The following is a 27,174-nucleotide window of genomic DNA, read 5'->3' on the forward strand; positions in this document are numbered from 1 at the left end:
GTCCTAACGAGCCCGAGGTTCATTCATAACTACGTTCAGCTTTAGGAGGAAAATTAAAAGCACCCAGTGAAGAGCCGCATGAATCCCAGCTAGGTGAGTGATTCCCTCCTTATCTCTGAGACGAGAGTGTGTTTACAGTCAGACATTTCACTCGCCAGGACTTGGCTGTGTTTTTAAAAGCTGGTAAAACTGTTTCTTAGAGGCTGCATGGACATCGAGATCGCGCATAAGTCCCGCATGTGGTGAGATGTGAGGCAGATGTGTGATGCTGAAAGGCGGTTTGCAGCTGCAGCTGTGTTTCAGTGATGCTGCTGCGGCCCGCTCGCTCCCACGAGGCGTGATTTCTGCATCGGTGCTGATGTTGGGGAAAACGCAGCACTGTAATGTAAACTATAATAACGGGGGCGGATGGTGGTGGGACTGAATGGGGCGTGAGGTTGGAGGTGTTTCGAGGTTCAGATCATCGCATCTCGCCTTCCTGAATCCGTCTCACCCTCTGCGCTGTTATGGCGGGTTTGGGGATGCGCAAGTGCTTCTCTCTGTGAGGAATGGGGGATCCTCATCCTCCCCTAACGCAGCCAAATGCGCGCGCACACACACACACACACACACACACACACACACGCTCGCGCCAGTGACGACGCAGACACGATGTGTGTTTTAAACAGAAAATTTGTGCATGTTGCTGGATGGTTCGAGCTCACTGCTAGAGCGTGATGTGATCCATCCAAGAGAAGATTATTATGAGTTCCTGTGTAAGTAAGCTAAGTTTCTTAGGATTTAAGAAATATTCTTGTTCCTGTTTCAGTTCCTAGGGCAGAAATGAGTCCTGAGGATTCTGTATGACAAAAATAAAAAACAAACAAACAAACAAACAAAAAAAAAAAACAGGGAGTGTAGAATGCTGCTTTGCTCAGAATGTGTGGTTTATGTGAGGAGTTCCCAACCAGGGGTGAAATCCTGGGCTCCCCACCCACCCCACTCCAACAGTCTCTACCTTAAAGGAGTATTCCGGCATTATATCAATCCGTATTTATTATTTATACAGTTACATAAGGAAATTAGTGGCATGGTGGTGCAGTGGGTAGCATTGCTACTTCACAGCTCCAGGGTTCCTGGTTAATCCTGAGCTCAGGTTAGTGAATGTGAGGAGTTATGCAAGTTCTCTCCATGTCTGCATGGGTTTCCTCTGGGTTCCAGGTGTGAATGTTCTCCGGTTTCTTCCCTTCCCAAAAACATGCCAATTGGTGGACTGGTTACAATAAATCTCCCCTAGGTGTGAATGTGTGTGCCCCATTCAGGGTGTATTCCTGCCTCACATCCAGTGTTCCCATGATAGGCTCCAAATCCACCATGACCCTGACCAGGATAAAGTGCTTACTGAAGATGAATGAATGAACGTATTATATTAAGAAAGAACCACAACAGTTACATCCAGATGTAATATGAGACAGACATGAGAAAAAGTCTTACCAAAGCTGTTTTAGTTTTATTCATTTTTCCAACACTGGAGCAATACAGTAAAAAATATTCTGGTTACATAACATTTTCCTGAAGGTTTTTGTGGCAGTCTCGAATAATTTGATCCATACTACTAAAATGGTATCACATAACCCCAAATTCTTCTGTGTAAAAAGAAGGCCCATCACTCAAAGGATGAAATAGGAGCTTTAAGAGCTGAATTTACAAAAAAATGAATGAGTTCTAAAAACTACTACTTGAGTTCACATGTTTTGCATCAATGTTTATTGATGACTCCACCAACTGCCCTCAGCTTTACATTAAAAAACAAATTGTTTATAGTGAATCATGTCAAGATTTATTGTATTGCATGTATGCTACAGATGCAGCTGATAGAGGCTAGGTTGAAAAACAATAGAGTATTCTTTTAACTCAAATATTTCAGGGTAACTGTCTAGTGCATGGACCCATGTTCCATTCCGGGCTCCTTCTCTGCTCTTAACACACCCCCTCTCTGGTGAGGGCTGGACTGAGAATCTCTGACCTTGGTGACTCTCCTCCAGCCCTCAAGTGTGGTTACATAAACATGACCTCACCACACACACTAGCTTTTGGAGAGCCCAAAACAGTGAGCTCAGGCCTTGTTGAGCATTAGCGAGGAAGTGTGTACATGTGTGTGTTTGTGTGTTGGAGAGAGAAAGTGAGATGGGGGCCCTGGAGGTGCTTTACTGCACCGTAGAGAGTTCCTTTCCTCATGAATACACATTGACCAGAAACAGGCCACTCTAAGTCCGGAGCTGCCGTACATTGCTCATGTTCAGGAGCCATTACGGCCTGGCTTAATGGAGATTGTATGCGTGGGGGCGAGGACGGGGACATGTTAATGCCTGTTAATGGTCTTGTCTGAAAATGAATTGGATGTGTGCAGTACATTCAGGTGGAGTGGTTTTATGGCCGGAGTGTAACATGCGTAGGAGGTTCCCACAGTCAAATAGTCAGATGTGTGTTTAGTTTTAGAGTCAAGCTGTTCCTGAGGGATTTGTTTATTTAGTTGTGCATAATCTGTGGGTAAAGTTCTGTAGCTGAAGACGTTAATCTCTTTTTTTCCGCCTTTAACTTAAAAGCTCTTTGAGTGTGAGAGGAGATTGTGATATTATGTAACTTGATACCAAAGCTTAGATGTCAGAATGAAAGAAAGATGTGTGAGATGACTGTAATCAATATGTAGTGGATAATCCGTTGCAGCACTAATCTGAGTTATGGCAAGAATACTTTGATTTTAACATTGCATGGTGTTTCCATCCTTCCACATATTGTACTGCATTTAGCTAAAGAGGGGTTTTGAAAACTGCCTTTAACATGAAAGCTACTTGAAAGCACACAATTACAATGTTACCACTGTATTTTTGGAAATGATGGTGCACCTAATGCTGACTCAGTTGCATGTAACAGTGTGTACAGGGAATAATGACTGCTGTAGAGATCTAGAGCTTCACTGCTTATATATATTGTTTGACTCCTACACAATTAGGATAACTTTTTACAATAAGCTGTGTAAATTTGTAGAAAACTGTTATAGAAAAAAATCTGTCCTGCTGCCTCCCTGGTACATTTTTCATTCCACTGTTTTGTATATACATCACTTTTTTTTCCACCATATTTGTTGGTGATGTAAAAATTTTCACATATTTTAGAATTGTTTTGGCTCCGGCAATCAGGTATGAAGGTATAAAAAAGCAGAAAGACTGCAGTATAGATCTGAAAAAGTTATATAAAACCATTAAAGGGTTACAGCTGAGAAAACACTGCTACTTTTCACCCTTTCAGGATTTCCTCAGTGACTGGTTTAGCAGTAATGGTTGAAACCAGCCAACCAGCAACAGACTTATCATTAGAGATCTCAGAGCACTGCAGCCTGCCTAGCATCTCCATGGTAAGAGGGATGGATGGAAAGAGAAAAGGGAGAGAATAGGAGACTAAGAGAGAGAGACAGAGGGGAGAGAGTGCATTTGTGTTTTTGCTAGAGATGAGAAAATGAGGATGAGGGCAATCAGGACAGGTGGGCTTTGAAGTGCTCTTGTTGCACAGAGCTTTGTTGTTTTCCATTTGCTGTGTGTGTGTGTGTATACCAAATTCAGACACATTAAATGAACTCCTACACAGAATGAACTCAGGAGATGATGTCACTGTGTGTACACTGCTGTTGTTAGCGTGTGCACTGCAGTATAGGATGCTAAGCACTGTGCTATGTAGGATTGTCACAGATGCTGTCACTTACAGCAGGGTCCCAGTCCAGTGAATATAACATGACAACAGAGCGTGTGTCCTTAGACACTGACTCAAACACATACACATCTTTCATGGTGTACTTTGCAGTTCACCATATGCTAGACATTTAAACAATCTAATATACAATACGACACTGCAATCATAACTTTAATCCTAACTAATTATTAAATAAAAGATTTGCTCTCACACTTACATAATGATTGCATATTTTTTAATGGGATGTGCCTGTGAAAATTTTGGCATGTGGTGCACTGGGTAGTGTTGCAGTCTCACATATCCAGGTTCTCTGATTTGAGCCTGAGCTCAGATTACTGTTTGTGTGGAGTTTTGCATGTCCTCCCTGTGTCCATGTGAGTTTACTTTGGGTTCTCCGGTTTCCTCCCACCTTCCTCCACCTGCAAATAGGTGGATTAGTGACTCTAAGTATGAGTGTGTGTGTGTGTGTGTGTACATGGTGCCCTGTGACCGATGTCCCATCCAGGGTGTATTCCTCCCTCACACATTGTTCTCAGGATATCCACTGTCATCCTGACCAGGATAAACTAGTTGCTGAAGATGAATGAATTTCGGTAGCTAATACTGCTAAACTTCACCTCCAAGGTGCAGTCTGAAATATTTTGAAGTGTTTCTACACCTGTAAAATTCTAAAAAAACAAAAAAACAAAACCTGCCCAGCTCTGTAATTTTTCCATAAAAGGCAACTCATGGTTAGTTTTAACTAACTGTGATTCATTTTGCAGGCAGCAGAGGGCTCTAAAATTACAAATGGCTCCTTTAAGCTTAACCACAATAACCAGAGGAAGCCTTTGTTGTCTTTTATACTTTGAATTTTGTGGTCTAATGAAGAGTAATGAAATTTCCCTGGTTGTAACGTTTATATTTATTTATTTTTTCTGATACAGCAGGGACATTTGGTCCATAAAAACAGTAAAATAACATGGCCAAACATATAGCTAACATAAAACGTGGCACTCAGCCTTGAGAGAAAATAAGTGATAAGAAGAGAAGGGAGTTATCTGACCCTCAAGGATTAGTAAAATCTCATCAAGGCATGCTTTGTCTTCATCTTTCAGTTATCTCATTTTCCTCTTATATACTGTATACCCCCTCTCATTGCTGTCACTATTCATGTTTTATCATCATCATTAACCACTACTTATTCTGCACTGAGAAGGCTTTCAATTGGTGTGTTGTTTAAGCAAAGTGAAAAATGTGTAGACAACAAAGCATCACACTCACATCTTGGATGTTTTGGCACCTTTTCACATCCGTGTCCCTGAAGTGAAGCCAAAACTGGGGAGCTGAGAGAAAGGAGAGGAAGATGTGAACATCCGAGCCAGCTCTCTGTAATGCAGCTGCTTGCAGATTAGCCGAGTCAGCAAGACACTCAGTGGGCCTGCTGAATGAAAAGTAGCTGTCTATCTGATTGCCTGTCATTTTTGTGTCTCTTCCGGTCCAGGAAGTGCACACTCTTGCCAGGACCATGAGCGATGAGCCACCTCTGCTGACCACCCTCACGGAGAATGCCACTGTGAGTATCCCTGCCTTCACACCACACAGAGGCTAAACAACTACATGCTTAGAAAAAAAGGCAGCCAAAAGGAACCCATAGAGGTTTTAGGTAGAAGTCTCTCCCCTGTAAAAAGCCAGAACTGTCAACCAAATAAAAAAGCTTTGAGAAGCCCGGTTAACCTTTCTTCTGAAAGTTCAAATGATGTTTCTTCTTTCTTCTGAAAGTTCACCGATGTTTCTTCTTTCTTCTCAAAATCATATTTATGTTTCTGTTTTGTTCAAAATCATACATTTTGGTTTTTTTCAACTAAAATCAGAACAATAAAGTAGATTCTTTTCAACATTATTTTTCTCTAGTTTGCCCTTGCCATGAACTGATTTTAAAACATGTGTAATTGTTTTTTTTTATGTGAGGAGACATTAATTGAGCATTTTTGGAAGGAGTCTCCAGTGTCAGCACTCTGTAACAGAGGTAAATCTGTAGCTTTAAGTTTTCAGACACATCTTCAAATGAAGGGCTTTTGCATTTTGAAGTTGCTCGGTAGTGGGACAGGATAAAAAGAGAGGCTGGTGAGGGATAGCAGCTATAACAAGAGATAACAGGAGCTAACCTGTTCCACAGATAGTCTACAACATTAAATGTAAATTGTAAATAAATAAAAATTGTTGGTGTTGGATATTTGCTTGGTATAAGAGGAATAAAGCACTTCAGGATATGCTGTTAGGAAAATAATCAACTTCACCCTGTCTTGTTTTATTCCTTAAATATTGTAAGGGTTTCTCTGATGAACATGAAAAGTAATTTTTAAAAGTCAAATTAAGATTGCAGAAATCACGCCCTGATATATTTATGAATAGAACAAATATGACACACACACACACACACACAAACACACACACACGCCGTCAGGATGATCCCAAGCAAGTGGAGGAGTTTTGAAATCAAAAGGGAAATCCTGGGTCAGTGGGAAATCTATTCATAATTAGTAAACAGTACTAGATTCTTAATATTCAGATTTTCCTGAATATAGCTCAGATCAGCATTGGATCTAAACGGAGCAAGGATGATCTGTAATAACCATGTGAAATAATCCACTCTTTATATTGTTTTTAGAAGCACCTCCCTATAACCAAGCTGTTCCATGATCTCAAAATCTGTACTTTCCTCACCCTGCCTTATGTCAATAGCCTAAACAGATTTCCAGTCTCAAAAGAAAGTCCATGTTAAGCAGTTTGCATTTACACGGAAGCCAGCTCTTCACATCTGTATTCTTCTCGGCTCTCAGCTTTCAAAATCTTGATGCTATGTAGAGCTGCATCACTCTGAGGCAGCATAGCTGAAAGTGCAGCAAAATGGCCTGGAATAATTTCTCGCTCGCTGACTGCTCACCGAAAGTTCGCATCCGTATTTCTCTCTGAACTGCTGCGTGCATTAGTCATGATGTTACTGAAAATCCTAATGAGTACTGACTTAATGGTGTAATGGTTTCCATTACGCATTATATTAATGAGTATTGGAAAGCATTAACATAATGGAAACCATCAGACCATTAGGTCAATTCCCATTAGCATTTTCAGCAGTTACAATTTATGGCACCGTTGCTGTAACCACAAGTTTGAATGTCACAAAGTGTAACATGTATTATAGTGTATTACGGTAGAGTTTAAATAATAACAAGACTCAACCCTTTTTGTAACAGTCAGAGGCAAAGCTGTGGCTTTAAGCTTCCAAACATGGGAATGTCTTCAAGATGAAGGGCTTTTGCATTTTGAGGTTACTCAGCAGTGTGACAGGATAAAAAGAGAGGCTGATGAGGGAAAGATTGTTTATAGCAGCTATAACAAGTGATAACAGGAGCTAACCTGTTCCACAGACAGTCTACAAAATTAAATGTAAATTGTAAATAAATAAAAATTATTAGTGTTGGATATTTGCTGTGGTATAAGAGGAATAAAGCACTTCAGGATATGCTGTTAGGAAAATAATCAACTTCACCCTGTCTTGTTTTATTCCTTAAATATTGTAGGGAACTTTTTATTGGTACAGGTGAAAGACTATATTCAATATTTTAATGCATGGCACATGTGCATTAGCTTGTTTTATGCTGCAGGAGTGTACACTGTAGTATTAAGGGACAGGCATCCATAGGGAAAGGCTGTTGCCTGGAGACTGTCCTGTGTGTGTTTAAGAGTGTAGATGAGTAGAGCAGTTTCTGAGAAGGAACGAAGGCCACTGACAAGCCCACTGAATGTTTTGATAGCAAGAGAAGAAAGATAATTGTCCTGAATATGATGAATAGAAACACTCAGCACTCACTGTTATGTGCAGCAGCACTTTTTTAAATTTAGATTTGTTTCCCCACAAATTTTTAGCAGCTGCCAGCTCAATATTTTAGTGAGTATACTTTGGCACCTAACCCTAACCCTAATGGAGATACTGTATTTTTTTAAAAAGCTCCATTGCTCAATTCTTTTTTCATCCATCCTAATGTGTATCCAATTCTTTAAACTGTTCCAACTTCTTTAATTTCTAAATATGGAACAAAACTCATGTATATAGCCAGTGACATGCTTACACATTTATGTATCCCTCCATTTTCTACAAATATCTAGTAGTTATTTTTCAAATGTTTTTCATGCCTTCAGTTGATGGTGGATTTTTCTAATGAACTGTAAAGTTTTTTTTTTTTTTGCTGGACAGATTGCCATGCTGAGCTAAATGTAGCTAGGCTCTGTAAAAAAGAGGTTAAAAACTAATGGGTGGACCACACTTATCCAACCGATCAAGACAAGTATACTATGTGACTCTTATCAATTCCAAACCAGCCCCTCATCCACTAGTGTTATGGTTTGTGTTTTACAGACTCTGTAGGGGACACTAAAGGGAGCACAGTATTTGTTTGAATTTTGATACAGCTAATAAGAGGACAAGACCAGCACTGATCAGCATCCTTCACATACAAGCCCCTAATGCCACAGTTAATATCAAAAGAGCCTCTGCCCTCATTTTCCATTCAAAGGAGCTGCAGAATTGAATTTCGGCTCTATTTAGCATTTGGATTATGGACCGCTGGTGCAGACTTATGAGCCAGAACTTATTAATCAACAGTCTCATGCAAAGTTAATTGTTTGTTTTATAATTGTTTGATTGCTGTCTAGATGTGTTGGACTTCAAGCTCATTAAATCTATGACCAACTAATAGGTCCTATAGTTAAAAAAAAAAAAAAAAAAGAGGGTCATTAATCAGATTTTCTCCGTGATTTTTACACCGTGTTTTCTTTACTATTCTGGTAGTGTTGGCTTCTTGTTCATGTGAACTTGCATGGTTTATCATGCCAGGGAGTGAAGTAAAAAATATTACTGCATTTTGCAGGATATGCATGAATATGCTTGTTTTATCCTACTCTTCTTGCATGCTGTGATATTATGTTTGAAAAGAAGCATTATCATCAGTGGAGTTACACTTTGGCTTTTAAATTATTCAGCTCCATAATTAATTATAGACTATAATACATCCATTATGTCACTAGTTCAGTGACAATTTTACATTACAAAATGCTCACACTTTGTACTAGGACTCATTTGTAATGGACTGTGTTTATAGACTGCACTGTTTTGTTGATTTAAATAAAACAGAAACACTTTTTGGGAGTAACTGATGGAAAGGGAACAGCAGACAACAGATTTAGCGCTTGAATTCAGTGCATGAATTTCTGTGGGTTTGTAGCTGAAATTTGGAATTAAAACAAGTAAAAGTATTGTTGATAGTATTTCTGTTTAAAACCCCAAACATTTTATGTGTTGGGTTTCACAGATGTCAAAGGGAATAAAATTTGTCAAATAATGTATGTTAAGATGTTAAAAGAATAAATAAAATTGTATCAGTTGTTAATGTGATAAATATTCTTTTGTATGCCCATCCATTGCCTTAATAACCTCTTTTAGATTTTTAGGCAGATTTGGATCCTTAGTTGTGATATGTGTTATTTTTATTATTATATGCAAACTTTTGTACTCAGCTGCATATGCACCTTTCACATACTTACATGGTTTTATAACTTAAAATTTGAAATTAAAAAAAGTAAAAGATTTCACTGCTGATTAAAACCTCAGGATCACAGCATTGCTAATGCATGCTCTCCATGTGTCTTTATCTTCCATAATGGCCAAAAGTAAACTTTTATCCACTGGCACATATCTGCCTTTAAACACTCAGGGACCAATTCCACCCAAAGATCATTAACATTAAGTGCCGGGGTGGGAGTTATTTTGAATACTCTCTCTGCTAATTAGGATGATTAGGATGACACAGTCACAATTCATGCAACAGGTCCCTTGTTGTACGCTGAACCCTAAATATCTCTTCATTACAGTGAGATTATAGTGTTTAAAAATAAATAAATAAATAAACAAACAAACAAAAAAAAAAGTGTGTCTGCTCTGTGATGGACTGGCATCCAAACATGGGTGTATTCCCATCTTGCACCCAGTGTTCCTGGGACAGTCTCCGGATCCACCTCAACCTGACCAAGATAAAGCGGTTACTGAAGAATGAATGAATCATACTGAATGAATGAGTGAATCTTTCCTTGTCACTATCCCTCAGGTGTTCATCTTTTTACACATATGTGGTTCTTCCCCAAACTGTTGCCACAAAGTTGGAAGCACACAACTGTATAGGATGGCTTTATATGCTCAAACCTGTTCCAGCATGACAATGCCCCTGTGCACAAAGCGAGCTCCATGTAGACATGGTTTGTCAAGTTTGCTTGGAAGATCTCAAGTGGCCTGCACAGAACCCTGACCTGATTCCACCCCAGGCCTCCTCACCTGACATCAGTGCCTGATCTCACTCATGCTCTTGTGGCTGAATGAACACAAATCCCCACAGCTACACTCCAAAATCTAGTAGATAGCCTTCCCATAAGAGTGGAGGTTAGTGGGTGTTCATTTTGCACATATGGGTGTGATGGTCAGTTGTCCACAAGCATTTGGCCATATAGTGTACATACTGAAGCTACATTTGATGTAGTCTTAATAGCAGCACCCCAGTGACATGAAACCGTACAGTTTAGGATGTTTTTTCCCCTCAGTGTGTGTACTCAGATTATAAAAACAACATAAAATGGCAAGGAACATCTGCCTAAGTAGATATGATGGCAGTGGAATAATGGGGTGAGTAAGTGGAGGGAATTTGGTAGAGGTCCAAAGAAGGTTGTTGCCTAGGGTCACCAAAAGTTCAGAAACACCACTGCCCATGCTGCAGGTTTCCATTCACGCTTCCCTCTCCAGTTTCAATTTTCTGCCTTTGATCCTGCTGATGCCAGGAACACATGTGAGTGACCACCTTTAGACCACACAGCTGCTTCCCTCCTCTCTCTCTCTTTCACACACACACACACACACACACAGGTTTATAATACTACCCTTGTGCAGACCTTCCACTGATATTATTATTAACACAACCAATTAATGCTATGTCTACACCTACATCTAAACCTAACCTTAATCTCAGGAATCAAAAGGAAAGCTTTTGGGTCTCTCTTTTTTTTTTTTTTAAATAAAAGCTGCAGTTTTTGTATTTAAAAAAAAAAAGGCAGTTTCCTCATGGTTCAAAACTGTCAGATATTCTTAACCTTGTGCTGACCTTTGGTCTCCAATAAGATATAAAAACAAGCCCATACACACCATACCTGGAATGTGTTTCCACACACAGACCGGTGCCATCACAGGATATGAGTTGAATAAACACACTGATAGATTGGCACTGTATTATCTTCTGTTCTTTGGTATCAAGGACAGCAGGGGAAACTGTCTGTGTGGAGGTGGCAGAGGGACCTTTATCCTCATTGTGCCTCATTGTGTTTGTATCCCTTTTATGCCCTCTAATCTGTAATTTTAAAATTCATCACATAAACTCTGTGTGTGTAGGATGTGCCAGTGGCATCAGCCAGGCCAGATAACTATGTGCTGCTGTTGGTGATGCTGTGTGTTTTCGCTGGTGGAACGCTGGTTCTGCTCTCTGTTCTCCTCATCTTCTGCCATCGCTGCTGTCAGAGTGGACGCCGCTACTCGAGGTGAGATCTATTGATCCTATGATGCGTATTACAGCATAGAGATTTACAGATTTTGTTCTCCCACATTTTACGCAGACAGATTGTATAACTGAACGTGATCATGAGCACTCCACAAAAATAGATCCCTTAACCTACGCGTGTACGTGTTTCCAACACAAGCAGGTGTGCTATTATGTTAACATCATAAAGCTCTTTTGATGTTGAAGAAATAACCATCCAACACACACAGAGAAAATAAAGCTCTTTCATACCAATGGTAGAAATCAAAGCCCAGCTGAAAGAAGTCATGAGCTGAACTGAATCACAGACTAGAAGCCCTGTGCGCCTTCACTGTTCTGCATGCATGGAGAGGCAATCCAATTTAGCTCTTGTATGGCTTAAGCCGACGTGACACTGTGTTTATGAGCAAAGGAAACCTGTCCTGACAGACCTGACAGGGAGAGCAAAAACAAGTGTTACATGTATTTCAGGCTAACCAGAAATAACTCACGTATCAGTCATTATGATCAACTGAATTATGAATGCATTTTTGGTAGTGTTTGGTAGAATAAAAAAACCCTTTGTATCAGTTTGTACAAAGTTGACAAACCTTACAAAACTTTGTATCAGTTTAAAACTAATTCACTTTCTGAATGTTATAAACATTGTCTTCTCTCTGCCTTTATAACCACTTTCAGATCCTTTGGGATCCTCTTAATAGTTATAGCTGTGATTTTTATTTTCCATTAAAAAAACATGGGGAGTGCAAACTTTTGCACTCAATTGCATATGTATATACAGTATAACACACTGTTAGTCATGCACTGGCCATGAAGCATATTTCTACAGTTCTTTTCTTTTACATAATTGCTTAGGGCCAGCGATGACTTGGAGAAAACTAACACTACATATGTGGAAGAGAGTCAACCTACTCAAGGTAATTAAGCAATTAAGAATGTTTTAAGAAATTTTTGATGCTTTCCGTGCTTTTAACTTCAATTCTTGCACGTATCAGGTCCAGCAGTGGTCTAGCTTTTGTTTTTCCTTTCCTAATAAATATGTTTATATAGGAAAGGGAAAGCTGGTTCTAGAGTAGCATTCTTAATTTACTATACCTGACTTATACAGAATAGGAAATAAATGCATTCATTTAAGTGGTTTCATGTTTCTTGACAGACATCACCATTAGGATGGAAAGCACGGACACACTGTCTACATCCAGCTGTCAAGGTGATGAGAACACAGAGCGCTTCCAGTCCTCAGTGTACACAGGCCGACGGGTCTCCTTCAATGAGATGGCCATCTATGAGCAGAGCAAGAAGAACCAAGAGAAAGGCCGAAGGTCAGGGAATATAATAGGTGGGGTTGAGTGGTGTGGGTTGTTTTCTGTCTAAACTGAGGTCATAGTTGACATAAAAATATGTTCATTCTATTTCCACAAACCTGGTCTAGCGTAGCAGAGGTGCCAATATTGCTTAAATCCTAGTAGGGAGAGATAAAAGACAGAACTTCAATCACAAACACCCTAGCGTACGTCAGTGGACGAGACAGTAAATTTTTTTCCTTTCAGAAATAAAACAGTAAGGCAAAAGTCTGGGTGAGTGCTATTTAATTTTTTACAGACCAAAAACACCACAGTCCTACTCACTTGGTTTCTTCTGGCTCACAATACTGAGGCTCATGAATATCACCCAGGTCAATTCAGCACAAAGGGAAAGTAATCACTACCAGAAGCAACTGAGCGTCTTTCACGTCCTGCACCGTTTCCCTTTCAGTGAACTGTCTTTGGTCTGACTGCTGCTTTAGGTGAGAAGTTAGAAAGGTTTTCAGTTTGCTCCCATATCAAAATACATAAAAGCTATGGCTTAACCATAGATGTTGGCACCTCTAACAAAGCCATGTTTGTTTCCAGTAGGATGGCTCCCACTGATTTTATTTTATTTGCTTTGGTTTTAAGTGTAGCAAAAACTAGGCAGCACAATCTTCTTTTAAAATGTACATATTGCAAGCTTGGCTGATGATTTTCAGTAAAGTATAAATAGAAACTCATGCTGTTGGTTGTTATGGGGAATCAGAAACTTCTTGTCAGCATATGTGCTTATGATATGACTCACAACAGACTTGGCATATTTACTTCTCATTTATTATCATGCTGAATGTGCCTTTAGTCTTTTTCAATTTTCTTTACAATTGGTTTGAGGTATTGTGATATTTTGCTGATTTTAAATTAGCACTTTGAACTAGGTTTACAAAAAGAGTTCAGGTCAAAAATCCTTCAAAAATCCTAAGCAGTTGGCATCTGTTCGACACTTGTTCTCTTTCTCTCTGTCAGGTATACTCTTACAGAGGGTGATTTCCACCACTTGAAGAAGGCTCGTCTGACCCACTTACACGTTGCACCTCCAGCACTGAATATCCTGACCATCATGGAGTGTGACTCACCTGAGAACAGCATCAGCCTGCGAGAACAGCTGCAGCACAAACCATCCCTATCTATATTTCAGGTAATGCACAGAGTTTTCGCTCCCAGGTCATGCACATAGTACACTCCATTCCAAAACCATTTTGAAGTTCAATAACATTTATTTGGGTGGTATGAACTTTTTCTTTATATAAACTATTAACATTTCCAAATTGTCTATAGTGTGAATGGGTGTGTAAGTGTGCAACTGTGTACTGCAATGGGCTGGCACCCTGTCCCCGCCTTGTGCCCCGAGTCCCCTGGGATAGGCTCACACAGAGTATACACGCGCGCGCGCTGTGTGTGTGTATATATAAATATATATATATTTTTTTTCCCTGAGTGCCCTGGCTTTCTGGTCTTGCTCCAGTAATGAATGGTCTTTCATTTACAACAAGACTGCTGTGTGTTAAATATACACCATAGGATACAAATACTCAAGTCTGGTATGGATCTGTGTGTCTAGCTTGGTGAGGGCACCCTGCCTGAATCTCAAGTGCCCTGGAGTAACCAGAGCCCAAGCTGTGCACTGCCTGGAGATACACTAAACTCTGTTCTGGACACCAGCTTTATTTCCAACACTAGTGAAGGAAGCTCTGAACCACCTCGATCGAGGACAGTGAGTAACTCATACACTCACAAACACAGAAACAATGAAATCACCAGTATTTGTAGTACTGTAGTAGTAGAACACAATGTTCCAAAATTGTCTCTAATTCAGCTTCAAATCAGAGGCACAAATGTATAAATATACTAAGTGTGTATATGCGTTAGTACTGAGAAGCAGGTATAAAGTGGCACTTAATATGCCCACTAATAAAAATCAGTCACCTTTTCAAACCTTACCACTTGACACCAGAGACACTACATTACTCATGAGCCATCACTGCCTCAGGACTCATGTCATCACACCCTGTCATCCTGTCTACTATAAAACCTCAGCATAAATATTGAACTGTGTTGGTTGACCAGTCTTATCAACCATATTTCATTAAGAAATAGTGGACCTTCCTATAAAGCAAAGTTAGTTCTTACACAAGTCATGATGAAAAAGTAACAGTCCTTCGTTATAAATTGATTTTAGTATGCTGGCTGAGCTCGTGTTTGTTTAGCATCCCAATCTTTGTCTCAGATTGAGGCAATGGGAAGTGCTGGTTTAAAGATGGAGGGCAACCATGGATCCTCCCAAGCAGCAGGAGCATGTGGAGCATCTGAAGGAGGAGGAGGTGGCTCATCTTCAGGGCAGGGCACCATGCTGCACTTCCTGTCCCGACTCAGGCGGCACGCGAGTCTGGAGGGAGCCAGTCCCTATTTCACCATCAAAAAGTGGAAGCTAGACAGCAGTAACAGAGCAGCCAGTCTGGATATGAGAGGTGAGGAGTAAGCAAAGCATGGTTACCATGCCATTAAAACAGAAGAAGCATTTTTGGATGGAAATCTAATCCACATTTTGTTTGGTTTGAAAGGAGATTATTATGATCTGTGCCTGGAGTACCACTACAGTGTACAGTTATTCATTGTTTATTTCACTAAATAAGCCAATCATAAATGATAAACAGGCATAAAGAAGAAAAATTATTAGATCATGCAAGGCATGGTACTCTAGGATTCATTTAGGAATTAATGAATAGCTAAAGAACTATCTGAACCCAGCAACCCAGAACACTTAACAAAGTTGTGCTGGGATCTGGGAAGAGCTAAAATGTCGACTGTCTGGGGTTCCTTGATGATTTGATAAGGTCATGCTGCTTTTGAGCAACACATGACAGCTACAGGAAAGGCAGCTTTAAGCACCATGTAGAGCTTAATGAACAGGCCACTGGAGACCAATCAATCCTGGATCAATAAGTGTGTCGTTAGAGTAGCTGAGTGAAGGCTGACTGTGAGCTCAGAAGTGGCTGCAGACAGAACAGGGGAAGATGAAGAGATTCTGCCTGCTAAATTAACGATGTAAAAATTTTTGTTATCCTTCACCTGATGTGAAAGGTCAGCAAGTGTGGCATGTTCATTTCCTCTTAATGAGGCCTAGATCCAATTACATACTGCTATTACTGGAGCACAGGAGCATAGCTTGACCACACAGCCCGGACTTCTCGACCTCTCTGTCTTTTGGTGCAGTGTATACATACTTACTTTTGTCAGGGCAAAAGTATTATATGGATGAGAAAACCCATGTGGAAAATTGATTTCCAGTCCATGCTTGGTTGTGTTTCGATGGGCCTCCCATTAGTCATTTTATAGACACTCTATAATATGGGCCACCGTAGATCCTGGGGGCGAAGCTTTGTGAACACGGATTGGGGGGGTGGGGACTATGGTGGAATCAAGAAGTTTAATAAAAAAAAAAAAAAAAAAAAAAAAAAAAAGAAAAATCATTCAAATGTCTAACCCACCTTATGGTGGACTAATCTTACCTAATACACCTTTAAAGCTTTCGTTTCCTTCCTTCCATTCTTTTGTGCTCTTCCCCTTTCACAGGTTCTCCACGGAGGCGAGCATTTCAAAGACAGAGAGCAGCAAGTGAGACTCTGGAACAAGGGGAAGAGGACATCCAGCAGCCGGGAGCAGGTAGAGGAAGTGATTTTTTGTTGCGTGTCAAACCCCCTCAGCCACAAGCTGACCCCCCAAGACGACTCTCTGCTGGCTCTTTGGAGTCATCGACTACAGGCTGTCCACCCCCACCGGCCCCACTCAGAAGGTACAGTACTTTCATCTACTTGCTTACCTCAGGTCTACTTTCATCCTTTACCTTGTGCTGACAACCGAGGCATTACAAAAAGAAACTGTTTGTTCAAATTACTTAAGGATCAGTATATTCAGTATATTCTCACCATATTTTGCAGACAGAAATGTAAGATTTGGAAATGAAATGTTTTGTTGGTCCTTGATGTCCCTGCTGTTTTGGATGCAATTCCAAACGAGTGAAAGGGTACACACAATGATAATGGGACAAAAGGCTGCTGGGGCTGACTGCCCTACCATAAAAATGTATAGTAATGTATAGTGCTCTATCTAGAATTTGAACTACTCCCATCTGGTTGACATTTCCGCACTCCAAGGTTTAGATACAACCGCTATAAGAACTCTTTTGCTCCTTTGGCTACAAAACTGTTGAACTCTAATATGAATGACATGACTGTATGAATGTTGTCAATGTGTTTGTCTTGTTACACAGCTGCACATGTATGCTCAAAACAAATTTCCCTCATTGGGACAAATAAAGTATATCTGATCTGATCTGAAATGTTGTGTGACTAAAGACTGTTCTGACTCAGGTCTTATTTGCTTTGACTCCCTGCAGGTTAGAAGTGAAGGCTGTGTTGGAAGTAAGTCCAAGGGCTGAAGACAGCAGGACTCAAACAGCCCAGAAGTTACCAGAATCCACTGGACCTCAAGGGGAGGAAGAAGTAGAGGAGAATAGAGATAATGGAGAGACTATACTAGGAGCAACAGGAGGAGAAGGGACTAGCGCTGAAGTAGCCTCTGAATTTGGTTTGGTGAACAGACAGGAAAGCCTGGAGCAGCCCAACATGTACCGGGACATCTGGAGCCTACGAGCATCACTGGAACAGTATGCTTCCTCTGACCTGAGCAGCAATGACAGAGACTCCACACGCAGTGATGCTGATAGTGTCTGTTCACTAGGGGGCCTTGGTGCCTCCAGAACAGGTATGCTTAGTTACCAATCCCAAGACATAGATGATGAGATTGATGGGGATGGTGAGCTTCCGTATGATGATGTGATCAAAGAGGTTAGTGGCAGAAGGAATGGTAGAGACAGTGTGGACTCAGAGAGAGGCAGCGACAGTGACGCAGGAAGCAGGAAACTTCTGCAAATGGACAGCGGCTATGCTTCCATTGAGGCTCCATGCAAAGCACCAGAGGAACTACGGCTGTTTGGAAGCACGTCTGGCAAGACAGCATCAGAACGGCGTCGGTTCTTTACAAATGCTGGCCGCAAGGGGACGGTGTGTGAAAGTTTTGAGACTCGATTGTTCAAGGAGGAGCTGGAAGATGATGCTTCAGAAAGCAGCATTAGCATAGAGTCAGAGGGTCTCAGTACCATACCCCAGGAGGAACTGAGCGTCTCACTCAGAGACACACCAGAAATGCAGGCAGAAACCAAACCCAGGCCACGCTTTCGTCGCAGAGACTATAGCATCGACGAGAAGACAGAGGCCCTGTTTAATGAATTCCTGCGCCACGATCCACAATTCGACCAGCAGAGTTCGCCTTCTCTACGGCACAGACATCGCTCACGAATCCACCTGCGCAAGCAGTGGCAACGCACCAAGCAGTACAGTGACCCTGGAGCTGCTCGCTACTCACCATCCCTGGAAAGACAGCGCAGTTATGCACTGCGGAGGGGAGACAGTGCCAACTACCCACTGGATACACGGTACCACAGCACCCTACCACGTATTGCTAGTGCTGCTGATGAGGAGGCCAGTGAGGGAGCAGCCAGTGAAGGCACTGAATCACCCAAAGCACAGGGCTCTGGTCCAGCTCCTGAAGACAATTCCAACAATAGCAGTAACAACAGTAGTCCTGTGGTAAAGTCACAGGAGGATCATCCCACCCTGCTGTTTTCCACACCCTCAATGGACAGCACCGTGGGGGACTCTGGGATACTGGAGGGTTGTGGGAGTGCTGGGTATCCTACAGAGACACACAGATGGTCAGTCACAGACCCCAGTCCTGTAAAGACAGGTAACAGCCAATGGAACACAGGCATTCACATTCCAGAGAACAGGTATCACATGGATAAGGACCTTATGGACAAAGGCTACATGCATAGTGTAGTGGAACCCAGTCCATCCGATAAACTGGTGAGCAGTCTAGATGAACGACTATACACTAGCCTGAGGAGGACTCAAGGCAGTCAGGAATGCATGGTGACTGTGACCCGCACCTCCCCAGACCTCAGTCAGGACTAAGAGCATGATAAACAGCAGCATTCAATGACTGAAGAATTCAGGAGGACACTGCGGAGTACAGGAGAGATGAATAACATGAATTTGTCATCTTGAGTTGTTAAGGCAACCCAATTACACACTACCACAACCTCAACCATTTTCTGATAAATAATGCATGTCTGTTCCTTAATAATACAGGGTTAAGTGGGTATGGTGCAATCTAAAACTAGGGAAATGTCTGAAAATGTAGTAAAAAAAATCCATATGCAGACAATTATGCTAAAAAGATGACTAGGGTTTTTTTTAACAGGTCAATATTAACACCACTTGCAAATTGCACTGTGAAAACTAGGCAAACTAGGGTGCTTTGTGAAACATACAATTACAGGGCAATTCAGAGTAATAACGACAAGAGTCAATTGCACTTTTGTTAATTACAATTTATGATAAAGGATCAGCATTTTCCTCTCAAAGAAAAACATTAGACTGAGTTACTTCTTCCAAAGGAAGTCAGCAGTTTCTTGATAATTTAATTATAATCACATTACTCCAAAATATGGGTCTCTAATCTATTTGGGTCCCATGGGTCCTATGCTATTTTGGAATTGCAACTCTATTCCAATCCTAGCACTCCATTCTTTTCAATCACAGCTTTCATATAATGCTGATTCATAATCCTCTTTGCTCATTCAGGTCACAGATTAAAGCACTTCATCCACAAAATATTTCCCTATTTCAGGATGATTTAAAATTTTGAGTTCAAAAATCAAATTATGCTCCTAAATTTTAAACTATTAGGCATATAACCAGAGCTCCTCACCAACCCTTGCTTTTGCTTTGTTGATGCTAAAGGCTGCATTACACGGTACGATCTGTTATGATCTTGCGGTTGCAGACAAAAATCACAGACTGTGAAAGAATTCGTTGGCTGTGAGTTAAAATTTGGTGGTCCCAGATCACTTAATACAATGTACTCACCAGCCAGTTTGCAACAAAAGATAGCTGATTAACAAGTTCTAGCAGAGTGTCAGAAATTTTGGACCAAAAGGATGCGATTGCTGCTATGATGTGCGTCTAAAAAGTCACTTATAGTAGAATGTATTCACTTTATCGAATCGTAGGACTATCATGAGAGAATTTTATAAAGTCTTGCAGAACATGTCAACATAATCAATAATACATCGAAAATAAGGAGCAAGGAAAATTAAAACAGCACTTTTGATTGAGGGGAGCTGACTATTGTTTCCTACTATTAATTCTGTTCATCTCATTTTTCAAGTGTCCTTGTTGGTATGATATATTTGACACTGGCATCAATCTTCGGAGGTGGGCCAGTGGTGTCAGACATCTTTAAGATTTCTGGCAAAGATGTCATATAGTCACTTTCCATTTTATACCTTAATATTATTTATTGATCTTTTATCAGTCCTAATTATAATATTTATTAATGTCATATGTTCTATAAAGAGATCTAACAGAGCTAAGCAGACATTAAATCTTGACTAAGGAGATGGGTAAATGGCCCAGAGCTTGGAGATTGTGAGATATTGATTGTCTAGCTCCAAGGCCTCTGACATAAAAATATCTTGAAATTGTTATTTTTGGAAATTTGCACAAAACTTGAAATATGCAATATTAGCTACAGAGAACTAAATTACAGTATTAAGTTCATGGATGACTGAATTTACAGAACCAACTTTAATAAACAATGATGCCATTCCAAATATCAAATTACCTTACAGTGGTTTATATGATGGAAATCAAGCCTAGGGTTATTGGTTTTAATAAGCAAACATTTAAAAAGAATGGTACCAAGCATCACTGGTCCATTTTTCCACAAGAAAGGCTGTTGTATAACAGATTTGCCATGGGTCTAACACCTGAAGCATCTTAAACATACCTGTTCATTGCACACTAGTCCTTGTGGACATGAAACTGTCAGAGGTTGATGACAACCCCATCTCTCATTTTCTTTCTCTTGAAGCTCTTTGTTCTTATATTACATATTGATTAGCAGCAAAGAAAAGACAGCATTTAAACAGCAGTGATAAGACAGAGAAAAGCATGTTTTTGTTGCCTGAGGTTAGATGATGCAGTGATAGCAACCTCAGAAACTTCCATTAAGCAGACCTGAAGTAGTCATGTAATAGTTCATAAGATGTATGACATAAGATGTAGTACATCACACAAGTTATGGCAGATCATCAAACATTTATAGTTTATTAGTTGTAGTTAAAAATCTACACTCATTCTTTACTTCTTTGGAATATGTCATTCAGTTGAAAGTGAAGGTCCAGCCACTATAAATACGCTTGAGCTTAAGTACTAAACTACTTGTAATAAACTACTTAAATACTATATGTACTATTAAATTTGGAGGTGAATCTAGATGAGGAATGCATTTGAATTTGAATACACAGTCAATGAATGTGTCAGGAATATTTAGTGGAGTCAGAAAAGTAGAGGAATAAAAGTTCAAAGTACTGTATATAAATACTCCAAATAGGTCCTGAAGCACAGTGGTCATGTGTACATGTACTTCATTACTCTCCATTAGGATACTTCGTGGGTGATTCTACGATTGCAGTGCCATTTAGCCCTTGTAAGGCTTAAAAATTAAACTTTACTTTTTATCATTGTTCTACGAAAACATGTATTTAACCAATCAAATAATGTGTTAACCCATATCAGATATCAGTCTCAATGTTTTACAAGCTTTCTTTGCTGGTGATGGCTACATTTTGCTAATAAATAAGTAACAGGGTTGACTAGCATCTATGCTAACGACATGATGACATTAGGGACTTTCAAATGATTTAAATATTTTTTTGAAATAAGGTTTCTCAATCAGTAATTTGGGTAACAGGGTTATACTTTTAAAGTGAACCCACCAAGTTAATATCAAATACATAAAAAAAAGAATCAGCGAACTTTCTTTTCTTTTTCCTTGTAATCCTAACATTCGTTTGAACATGTTACATGGAACATTCCAAATATTTCATAGGGGTGAATATTGTGGGACACGACTAAAATGTATAATTTTTCATAACCTATATGGATGACTCACAGAAAGGGGTGTTTCAAGCATGAGATGTTAAATGGATTCATACCTTGTAAAAAAATACTACGTTTTAAGCATTTTTATTATTATATTTTCAAGATAAAGTGTAGGAATAGTGGACTTGGGGAAAGTGCAGAAATTTTTATCTGAAAAACACACATGGGTTGTTGTGAAGGGCACTTTAACTGTGTTTAAAATTTCTTTTACCTTTACGTACATAATTTGTAAATGTAATATGAGTGGTACACAAATGGCACCCTAATCAAGGAATCACCCCTCCAAAAAGATAAGTGAAAAGATCATTGCTATGGTAACAGTATTAAGTACTCAAGAGGACATGGCACCAACTTTGACCCTCCATCTGTTGAGGGAACGGTAGTCTCTTCCACTCAAATTTCATCCCCCCCACCAACAGTTAGAATACCGCCTGATGTAACCTGCCACCTACAATCATGTAGAACCTTATCAGACTGCAGCATGGCTTTTCAATTTTATTTTATTTGAAGCATTTGATGTTCATTGACAATCGCTCACTGTAAACTAACTCTTTCTAACAAATGGCCAGGTAGACATTTGAAGCAATACACCATTTATATATGTGTCATATCAAACATTTTTTCCCCCTCTCTCTCAAATGGAACAAGTATCTGATGTGAATGTGCATATTCTGACCTGAACCCCATGTAGGAGCTTGAGGACATGTTAGAACTGCAGCTGGTCTTCGTGTACGTGGACGACTGAACCTACTGCTGCACTCCTGTGCAGTTCTGCATGTGAGAAGAAAGGAAATCATGACATTGGTGTTCTCTGTAGTTTCAATGCTACTGAATGCATTCGAGTCCCCTCTTCCTTTTCTCAGAATAAATGGTCATGCTTTGATCCTTCATTTTTTTCAGAGGGTTTTCTTTAAGACTGTGGTGGTTGAAGCCTAACTGTTCCTAATTGGCTTTGTGTATATATAGGGTTTTATTGTCAATTTAAAAAAAATTGGACCAGTGTTATGTAATTACTTCCAATTATGTTTAACCTGGTCAGAACAGGAAGCTCAGGAGGAACTGCTTTCCATCATTTAGTCATCAAGGCATCATTGATCATCGTTTATTATTTAGCATGTGTATACAGGGACAGAATGCTGCTGGCTTCTAAAATACTGAACACAGTATTATGGTCTAATACAGGGATATTCAACTAAAATGTGTATAAAATTCCTTCCTTACAAAGGTCTGGATAAGCACCTATCATGATTGAATGGTGATGTGAGCCACTTTTTAATACTTAACCATTAGTGATTAGTTCATGTATATATAAATAAGGCATTTTTAAGGGTTTATTTTATACTGATGCCAGCAAGTTACCACTTTTGACTAGTGCAACAGACTCCTGTTTCGAACCTGAAGCAGAGAATAAATGCTTACTTCTCTGTCCAATCATATGTAAACATTGTATTTTCATTGTAAATTTTTTAACAAGTCATTTCACTAATTAGACCAGAATGGGTAAATCTATAATAGTCTGGAAAAACTCTCTTTGTCACTCTCCTTCAGGTAAATAATCTACATACCGTAAATGCATGTGTTTGGTCGCAACAAGTGGCAAGATGATCAGCTCCAGAAGCCACAACTGTTCAGTTTTAAAGACCATGAACTATGACCACTTCATTCCATACAGTGATTGATCCAGCTACAGTATTTTTGCTTGATTTGATCTGTTAAATACTTTGCTGGTTCTACATCCAGAATGTGGTCCATCCAGTAACAATCCTAGTCTAACAGATTATTCTTGAACAGAACTTGGGTTTGTGTGAACTCAATACTTGCAAGTAAGTGCTTAGTGTTTAGGGGATAAGGAAAAAATATTGATTGATATTGATGCACTTTACATGTACAGCTGTCAAGGTATTGTGAGAAAATGGCAGTTCCGTGTATTGGATTTCACTGAAAAAAAGCATATCAAATCCTACACTGAAAATTCAGAATATGCTAGAGGTTTGTACCCTTATTGTGGGGGGGAAAAAAAAAAATCAGCAAGTCCCTCACACCCGCAATATTCACTCCTGAGTGAGTGGATCAGAATGGAAGTGAGTCACCGTGGCCTATAGGCACTAACAGGGGGATTTTATATAACGCTCAGAACAGCAAAAATGTCTGCTCCTAACAGCAACAGCAACTACAAAACAGGGTCTAAAAATGGAGAGCTGCAGGAGAGAAAGAGGCTGCCAGCGCCTCCGGAATAAATGTTTCCCCAAATAACGCCTTCCACATTAACTCTGAGCTTGAACATGGCATGCTAATTAGCCTCTGCTATGGCTATTTCATCACCCATTTGAATCTTCCGTCCTGTCCACTTGTGATAAATTTTCAGTCAAGCCCATAAAAAGCAAAACAAAATACACACGACCAGCAGATTTGGTTTGGTTGGGAGGTGTTTTATATAAATAATAATTAAAAAATATTTATTGGAAAAAAAAGAACAAAACAAAAGCCTAATGTAAAACAAAACAAAAAAAAAATTAACCAAACCATCCTGCACTGAGCAGGCGTCAATACATCTGCCAGTACAGATCATACCCCTTTTCCCCCAAAGCTCTTCACAGCATGCAGTTTTTTATTCATATGGGTATAATTATCTTTAGCATTCTCACCATGGCTTCTATATAATAACTGATATCTTTTATGCCATTCTTTACATAAACTCCATGTGCACCTTAAACTGCAGTTAATTACTGTAAAATTAAAAGATCACCTAAAGAACTAAACATTGAGGTCAGATTTGATGGGCAACAAGAGCCCGGCACGAAGGAGGGGGTGGGGGGACAACACGCCTTTGGGTAGTGATCTGTGGCAAAAGAGGGGCGGTGGGGAGGGAGGGAGGGAGGAGAGAGAGAGAGACAGAAAGTGACAAAGAGTTTAACAGAATGAATCTAAAAAAGCCTCACAGAGAGACAGAGCGAGAGCGAGTTCAACAGAATTAATCTAAGAAAGCCTCAGAGACAGACAGAGAGCGAGAGAGACAGAGAGCAAGAGGAAAATATGTAACCAGGGAAGGAAAAAACAGGAGTTTCCTCCCTTATACAGCATCCCAAAATCAGTCAGTCCTTTCCAGGGAAAGACCTCGAAAAGAGTCATATATCCACACTTCCTGCCATCGTTTCCGTTAGGGTTCATAGTCCATGGTGAAGTGTGTGTCAGCAACTGTGGCATGTTTTCATCGCTGGGAATCCAAAACAGAGGATGGGAAAAATAACAAACCTGTACAACAGAGACAATTGATTAATGACACATTTTGGATCCCAATGTACAGCAAACACATTCTGTGATCAATTCTCCAGGCCACTAACTTAATGCTCAGAAAACAATATTTTGCTATATAACTTTAGACACACTGAAATGCTTTATTTTCAGCATGGGGAAATAACCATCTCTCCACTGAAGCATCAATGACATGAAAACAAAAAAACAATATGCTCATGGTGAACATTCTTTCAATAGACTTTATAGTATACATTGGTGGAAGAGTGCAATTAAAAATCTTTACTATCTGGTGTCACCTAAAAGACGACGGATTCCCTTTTCAGTCTGGCTCCTCTTAAGGTTTCTTCCCCGTGTCATCTCAAAGTTTTTCCTTGTCTCTATTTGCTCTGGCTTTCTCATTAACAAAATAAATCTATCTACATCTGCATTTCTGTAAAGCTGCTTTGTGACAATGCCTATTGCTAACTCTAAACAAATAAAACTCAATTAAATTAAACACAGACAAATGACTGTAGGGTTATTCTGGGGTTCTTCCCCTCTGTAATGGCATGGACATTAAAATTCAAGCTCTGGGATGGTGCAGCACTTTTCATTCACAAAACAAACTAGCTAATGACAAGGCACCTACCCAAGCAGCAGATCTCAGACAAATTTACATAAGCATTGGAAGACCATGATTAATTGTGCTTTAATAGTGTGATATGAAATCATACTTTTTGCATTTGTGTACCGTGTTAAAATATATGGTACTAAAACAAATATGTGGTGGTTATTTTAATTTCCTCAATTCAGGAATAATGCATTAATAGTTGAAAAAAACAAAAAACCATTCAGCCTTCACTTGTTTGGAGGAGCCCTTTTGTATGCCGCTTGGAAAACTGCTCCAAACCAGCCAACTCTGTATGGTGCATCAATACGAAAGCATTTTTAAACATTATATTTAGCCTTCCATTCGAGATGCAGGACTCAGAGTGATAAATCCCTGCCTTTGTCCTCTTTCTGTCTTTCTCTCACTCCCACTCCCAGCACTGTTTATCGCCAAGTGAAGGGTCTGAGTCATCATCAGCAACCACGTAAAGCGTTAATACTCTGCCTCTCTGCAGTATGTGTGTGTGCGTGTGTGTGCGTGTGCGCGCGCGTGCGTGTGTGTGTGTGAAATCAGAACATCGTCGTCATCCCCCTGCCTAAGGGAGAAAACCCTGGGGAAAGACGGGAGGGGTGAGGCTGAATTGACAGATGGAAGGAGAGATGACACAAAAGATGGGCATAAGAAGGAGGGAGGGAAGAAAAAAGAAGGAGGGTGGAGTATGAAGAGGGAGTGAGTCATCACGACGCACTGCTGTAGCTTGTCAACGTGAGAAAGCTTGAGTGACACACACACACTCTCTCTCTCTCTCTCTCTCTCTCCCTCTCCCTCCCTCCCTCCCTCCCTCAGCTTGGTTGTCATTTAGTGAATCTTTAACACTCCATACACTTGCTTCAGCTCTCAGTCCTCTTGCTTGCTTATCAGCATACACATGCACACATGCAGGGGCATTTATGTTAGCATCCCAAAGGCTAGCTTTATGAGAAAGGACATGCAGTGTGAACAGGCGAGTGTTACAGCAGGACGTTCACCACCTCCACACCAGCAAGCTGATGAGTTCAGTCACCAAAAATAAATAAATAAATAAATAAATAAATAAGACACTATAGACTGAGTAGCCTCAAACTTTTGCAGCATATGCGCTGATGAAGTAGTGGCTTCAGTAGTGTTATCTACACACACATGCGCACACACCCATAAATTTGGATTCATTTTTACCATTAATCACAAAAATAGAATTTTGGGTTATCAGATCAAATGGAGAGGGAAAAAAGGGTCCATATAACAGACCTATAGACATTGTCTTCCATAATTTGACAGAAACTTAACTTATTTAACTGAACTTTGTCAGATAAATAGTGCAATCCAGTGAGCTAATGGCTGCGGAGAAAATTGGCTAGCTAACTTATCCAATGATCCTTTAAGTAATTTTATACAAAACAAGCACAACCTAATTTCAGATACTCTTGTAACTTTTTAAATTAAACGAAACTTTTAAATGGATGCATGCACATGAATTGCCTTGCCTCTCTCTTAAACTGGGTTTTGCTGCAGGAAAATGCAGCACACTTCAGCGTTTT

General features: G+C 40.0%; 2 protein-coding genes across 5 annotated transcripts in view; one reads left to right on the forward strand and one right to left on the reverse strand.

The window, feature by feature from the left end:
• On the forward strand, positions 1-22,643 carry LOC113533302 (voltage-dependent calcium channel beta subunit-associated regulatory protein). Its single transcript, XM_026925361.3, has 10 exons — positions 1-93; positions 5,210-5,281; positions 11,195-11,340; positions 12,195-12,256; positions 12,496-12,661; positions 13,652-13,823; positions 14,247-14,399; positions 14,913-15,153; positions 16,259-16,478; positions 17,082-22,643. Exons 2-10 carry the CDS (start codon positions 5,234-5,236, stop codon positions 18,715-18,717), a joined length of 2,844 nt encoding a protein of 947 aa, XP_026781162.3. The 5' UTR covers positions 1-93; positions 5,210-5,233; the 3' UTR covers positions 18,718-22,643.
• The window catches only part of stk11 (serine/threonine kinase 11), a 23,274-nt gene continuing 18,429 nt past the window's right edge, over positions 22,330-27,174 (reverse strand). For all 4 annotated transcript variants that reach the window (XM_053227571.1, XM_034314744.2, XM_034314743.2 and 1 more), the window contains exon 11: positions 22,330-25,005. The gene's annotated coding sequence lies outside the window, so the exon portion shown is untranslated. The remainder of the gene's footprint in view (positions 25,006-27,174) is intronic.

Source organism: Pangasianodon hypophthalmus, chromosome 21 (assembly GCF_027358585.1).
Source record: "Pangasianodon hypophthalmus isolate fPanHyp1 chromosome 21, fPanHyp1.pri, whole genome shotgun sequence".
NCBI lineage: Eukaryota > Metazoa > Chordata > Actinopteri > Siluriformes > Pangasiidae > Pangasianodon > Pangasianodon hypophthalmus.